We start from the raw sequence: 6,000 nt of genomic DNA on the forward strand, positions 1-6,000 counted from the left end.
ACCAACAAAACGGGAATTAAAATGTCCGTCATAAACCAAAACCAACCAACAAACAAAAATTAAATTGGATATACAGTAGTGTATGTCAGTGTCAATTTTACCTGCTTCCTCCGCTGTGACAGCCAGAACCGGTAGAAGTGTAAGCGCACACACGCAAAGCCACGTGTATAAATCCATCTTTTGATCTCAAACCGTTCAACTAAATGAAACGGCGACAGTCCCCAAGCTTTCCTCCTCTCTCCTACGCCGCAGACCGGGTTGCACCGTCCAAAGAATCCACGCTCAAGTGCCGGTTTGCGGTTGTCAGTGCTTGGCCGTGCGTCTTTTCTCTCGGGATATGATCTCGTCACACAGTCCACAATCCATTTTTTGTGCGGTGCGTAATAATACTGCGCTTTGGGATCTCGTCATCAACGTGAGGCAAATGCGAAGAAGTCACAAGAGGAGTGGAAAGTATCCGTGTCCACTACCAAATGGAAACATGCGTCCAAGTTTGTAAAAAAAACAAACCAAAAAAAAAAAACTGTCTAAAGTAAGAAGAATCAAATCACTTCCCTTAGTCAAAACATCGCCGCCCTCCGTTCCTTTATTTCAAAAACGCTGCACATAAATATGGCCATGTGTGATTATAGTCCCAAAACGGTGACGACACAGTCCATGTGGCAGTAGGTTGTAGGGTTAAAAAGGGGAGATAAAGATGTTTGGAAAGAGGCGCGCTCTCTAGTCTGTCTTGTCAACGCGTGCGTAAAAGCGGATGGAGAGAAAACGAACGTGGTGGAGGCTCTTTGCCGTCCTCCTCCGAACTGACAGTTAACACGCTCTTCCCCTGCGCTACTCTCTCTCTCTCTCTCTTTCTCTCGTTGGGGGAGCGCGCTCCTAACTCTCCGAGCTCCGCCGTCTGAGTGACTTCCAGCCGCAGCTTTCCCTCAACTCGAGGCTGGGGTGCGTGTGCGCAAGCGTGTATCGGATTACAGTGTGGGCACCTCGGCCAGCCTCCACGTATCCCCTCACATCATAGAACCCCCCCCCCCCCACCCCGATTAAAGAGCAGTTTAATCCCCCCCCCCCCCCCCCCCCCAGCACCACCCTCACCATTGCCTTCCAGTTTTTCTTCATGGTTGCTTTCATTGGAGACTACAGGTAAACTTATAGTGGCGAAAAGTAACGGAGTCCAAATATTTAGCTGCTATACTTGAGTATATTGATCAATTATCTGTAGTTTACTCATTACATTTGAAAACAGTTAACAAACTTTCACTTATGTATGTACTGACATCACGCATTAGCGTGGTACCCATGATTGGTGTTATTAAAAAAAAAACTGTACAACTCTTTGTAATTTTTAGTATTGATATTAACACCGTAAACAACTTACTTGACCAAACCCAACACAATTGAATTAATTTAAATGCCAATATTCTGTTAGTGAGAAAAAAAAAATTCACACTTGCACACAGAAGAGTAGTTGGGGGCGTGGCCTATACATATATACATATACATACATTATATACATATACACACATATATATACATATATGTACAGTACATATATACATATACATACATACTGTATATATAGATATATATATCTATATATACAGTAATCCCTCGTTTATCGCGGTTAATGGGGACCAAAACCACCCGCGATAAACGAAAATCCGCAAAGTAGCGACCAATTAACATAATTTTTTTTTAAGTCCGCAAATGGTCCGCGAAAAGCTGCAAAAGTCAGCAAAACAACAGCGAGTCACATAGAGCAACATATACAGTACTGTACTCCATGTATATGGAAAAAAATAGATTTTTTATGAATATGTTTTAAAAAAATCGGCGATGCACTGAAGCCACGATAAACGAACCGCGAAATAGCGAGGCATCACTGTGTATATAAAGTATATATACATATATATATATATATAAATTTCCCCAGTGTGGGACAAATAAAGGATATCTTATCTTATCTTATATATATATATACAGTATATATATATATATATATATATATATATATATATATATATATATACACAGACACACACGCACACACACACATAGACACACACACGCGTATACAACATGTATACAATATAAGGGTCACAAAATCATATTGTCTGAGAAGAAACTCAGCAATATATTTGGAAAGTGAAATCATTCAGCAATGAAAGCGACCTCTTTTGTCCCAAATGGCCTCCCAACATCATTCCCACTGCGAGACCAAATCAGTAGAGAAATGTTGTAAAGCCGCATGATTGTGAAGATGCCGTGGCCAGCTTGCATTCTGATATTGTGGGAATTTGGTCAAATGTAGTACAAAAAAAAAGCATTGCAGTTATTACTAGAAAATTGACCTACTTCCCCAAGTTTTATGCGTTTGGTCATGAATTCCCCTGAAGTGGACCGCTTTAACTTTGAATGGAGGACCCCCGATCCTCAACACTCCCAAACTCTATTAGGGTGAATGTTCCAAGAGTTAAATATAGTAGACGCCGGAGATCAGTAGAAATGAAAAGCTTAAAGTAATTCTTGCCTTCCCAGGGCACAACTCCTAAACCCAATTTCTTCCACGTCAGTGCTGCTGGATATTAACATCATGAGACATTTATTTATAGCACATGTAAATTCACTGAGGATTCCTGGGAACCAAGTATCTTTAACTGTGATAAAGGATGACTTTATTAGAAAATTCAACAGCCACGGCTTGCCCGATGCCCCTTGAGCGTGAGCAAGGCCAACATGTGTTGGGGCTAAGGCAGTGCTCTCACGGCCTTAAACTGAAAGTTTACGCTTGTCACAACCGCTCTGGGTAATCAATCCATTGACAAGCAAAAATGAAGTATTAACATCTTAATGGGCTTACTAGACAACGGCAGGCATGCTGATCGCGAATCTTTAAATCCAACGGGCAAACCATTGAGTGAAGCAAACCGAGGTCTTTGATATCAAAGGTGGCAAAGGTTGTTTGTAGCAAATTCAGGCAAGGTGTAAAGGGGATTTGGTTTGGCTTGTTATTAAATGTTTTCGTATTTTGAGAACAGTTACATTGATAACCTATATCACAAAAAAAAGTATGTTGACATCGTTTATTGAAGTATTTTGAGGCCCGTGCCGCTTCTACCAAAATCAGACAAACGTACCTCGACACTACATGAGGCTTATGTTACTTATGTTTGATAGAATTATCATTAACTCATTTTTAACCAAAAAATTGTCTTTTTTTTTTTTAAACTTGGGACCAATTTTAGGAGGAAGTGGCTGAATTAATGCAACCAATATCATGGGACTCTTGAAAATGTAAAATCCGAGGTCTCATCCTGTGGGCTTACATGTATGATTTTTATTTGAGGTCGTGACAGGTTTCAAAGTCAAACATTTTTTGGGAGTTATATAATGCTGAGTACCGGGGAAGACCACGAAGCCTCCTTCCAACATTGGGCTATCGTCTTAGTTCAGAATGCGTATCCAGGGTTAGTACACCTTAACCATTAAAAATGAAATTTAAGACCAACTTCCCAATGTTTGCAATATACCGCTTTCCAAAGTTGGTGCTTGACATGAATGATCCGCTCCTGAAACCACATCACCGTTTTTGTGAGCTCCGCTATCGTGTTTGCGGGATGTGACCAGAAAAGTCATTCGCTTAATTATTTTCTTAAAAACTAAAAAAAAAAACGGTTGTATTAATTTTGAGATGACAGACTATTTGCAATCCTAACATCCTATATTTAAGACTTTTTGAACGATTGATTTGAGACGTTTTAAGGCCAATAAATATCTAGTTTTTAGATTCATGGATTCCGTGCCTTTGAAGACTTTTTAACAATCCGGAGGGAACCCTGGTGTCAGTGACATCATCGCTTTGGCCCATCGGTGTTGAATGGAAAGCGTACAGTGACAGGTGATACCCGCGCACACAAACATATGGTATGCATGCGCACATACACTCCAACCTGAACCTGTCCATCAATCTGTCAAATGTTTCCCAACATCTCTGGAGGTCGCAAGGTATTAAGTTCTTCTTTTTCGATGACAGGTCGAGGTGTGTGTGTGTGTGTGTGCGTGCGCGCACGTCCTTGGATCGCTGTGGTTGCATGACCTTTGTAACATGTCCCTCCTCTCCGTCTCTACTCTCCTCATCAGGCGCCACTGCAACTTAAAACCGTCCTGACCCCTGCACAGATGCGACCAGGGCATTAACGTAGCGTAGCTTTTCTACCCGTGATGAGCATGTCAAGAGTTTCCGCTCGTTCATATGTCTCATTTGCACCAGAGCTTTTTGGGGAGTATTTATCTTACCGGTATAGTGTGTGTCATACAGTTGCTGCCATTTCAATTTCATTTCCAGAAAACTCAGAAAAAAATAAAACTGCTTGACAGTTTTGTAATTGTTCATCTAGTCTTCCCTGACTTGAGCGATGATGTTTCAAGTGGTGGTTGTGCTGAAAAGTTTTTGTTTTTTAAATTGTTTTAATTGCGACCAACCAGTCCCCCCCCCCCACAGAAAATCGAATCAATCATCATCTGCTTGAGAAATTTGGGTCAAAGGCCTATTTTGAGGGGGCAGATTATGTCATCAAAAGTGTGAAATGATTTATTATTCAATACACTGAAGTGTGAAAATTCATATAGACTGCACGGTGCATAATCGGGCCACACTTAAATCCAGGGATCACAAACCCCTTAACACCAATTGTGTACGTGTACACACACACGCACACACACACACACACACACACACACAATAATACGTAATAATTGAAAGCTAACTCGTTAGGCCCGTAATATTGATTGTTACGGATATGTTCTTTGAAGTATGAATATTAGACAAATTGCTATGTATGATTTAGTGAGTTAAATGGATGGAAATGCCAGTGATCCATCAACGCACACACACACACACACACACACACACACACACACACACACACACACACACACAGATAGCCACAAATGTAATTGTACTAATAACTTAGTTTAGTTAATTATAGCATCTCGTTCGGCTTGATTAGAATTCTTGGATCCAATTTAGTTCTTTACATGATCATCGATTATGGTTTTATGTTTTGCAGTGCAGCGCTATTTCTCTTTTTTAAAAATGTAACCAAAAAAGTTGTTTTTTTTTGTGGGGGGTGATGATGGATCACTGGCATTTCCATCCATTTCAATGGAGAAAGCCGATTTGAATTCCGGCTCCTCTTTGATTAGCTTTTTGTTTTAACATTTTTAATGATGCAATGTTGCGAGGTTGCTAAAACATTTGTGTTTTGATCATAAAAATCATACTTTTACTTTCCTTCAGGTCGTTTGCCACGCCGCAGACTTGGCTCAGATGCTTACATCACACACACACACACACACAGACGCGTTCTTTGGGTTCAACTTGAGTGATGTTAGTCCGTCCAAAGTAATCAGGCTGAAATGTTAGCGGGCCCACTGAGATTTCTCCGGATCCTCCCGATCACCACTCTGCCACTGCTTCCCTTCCTCCATCCATCTTTGAGGTTAATAATACACGGAGAATGTCGTGATCTCAGAGGGGCCGGCAGCTCCACGTCTGTCATGTTCTCCTCACTCATGCGCATCTGCGCCTCACTCTAAATGTTTGTATATGTCCGTGCATACGCTGCAGTTAAAAGAAGCTTGGCGGAGCGAAAAGTTGGAAGCCTTCGTGGGTGATCAGGAGCTGTGTGCGAGTGTGCATGTGCGGGAGCGCTGTTGACACCTTGACGCTCCGGGGACTTCGCAGTGGTTTTATTTCGTACGGCCTTTTTTCTCCACTTGTGCTGGAGTACTTCAGCAAAAGGAGTATTAAAGTATTGTTCCGACTTAAAGTACAGCATGAACGAACGATATGTGTTGTGCAAACAGGTGGTCTGAAATTCACTTTGCTTGCCCTTCCACAATGATTTGTTTACCAAAGTCAAGTGTTCCATTAGATCACTGGTGTCAAACTCAAGGCCCGGGGGCCAGATCTGGCCCACCACATCATTTGATGTGGCCTGC

At 41.5% G+C, this 6,000-nt stretch overlaps 1 protein-coding gene across 1 annotated transcript in view; it reads right to left on the minus strand.

The window, feature by feature from the left end:
* The window catches only part of LOC147198051 (neuropilin-2-like), a 91,640-nt gene extending 90,805 nt beyond the window's left edge, over positions 1 to 835 (minus strand). The window contains exon 1 of the mRNA XM_086123416.1: positions 102 to 835. Within this exon, the coding sequence (XP_085979542.1) occupies positions 102 to 177 (76 nt within the window). The 5' untranslated portion in view covers positions 178 to 835. The remainder of the gene's footprint in view (positions 1 to 101) is intronic.
* Between the last annotated feature and the right edge of the window lie 5,165 nt (positions 836 to 6,000).

This window comes from Hippocampus guttulatus, chromosome 11, assembly GCF_054856545.1.
Source record: "Hippocampus guttulatus isolate MCC_2025c chromosome 11, RoL_Hgut_1.0, whole genome shotgun sequence".
Classification (NCBI taxonomy): Eukaryota; Metazoa; Chordata; class Actinopteri; order Syngnathiformes; family Syngnathidae; genus Hippocampus; species Hippocampus guttulatus.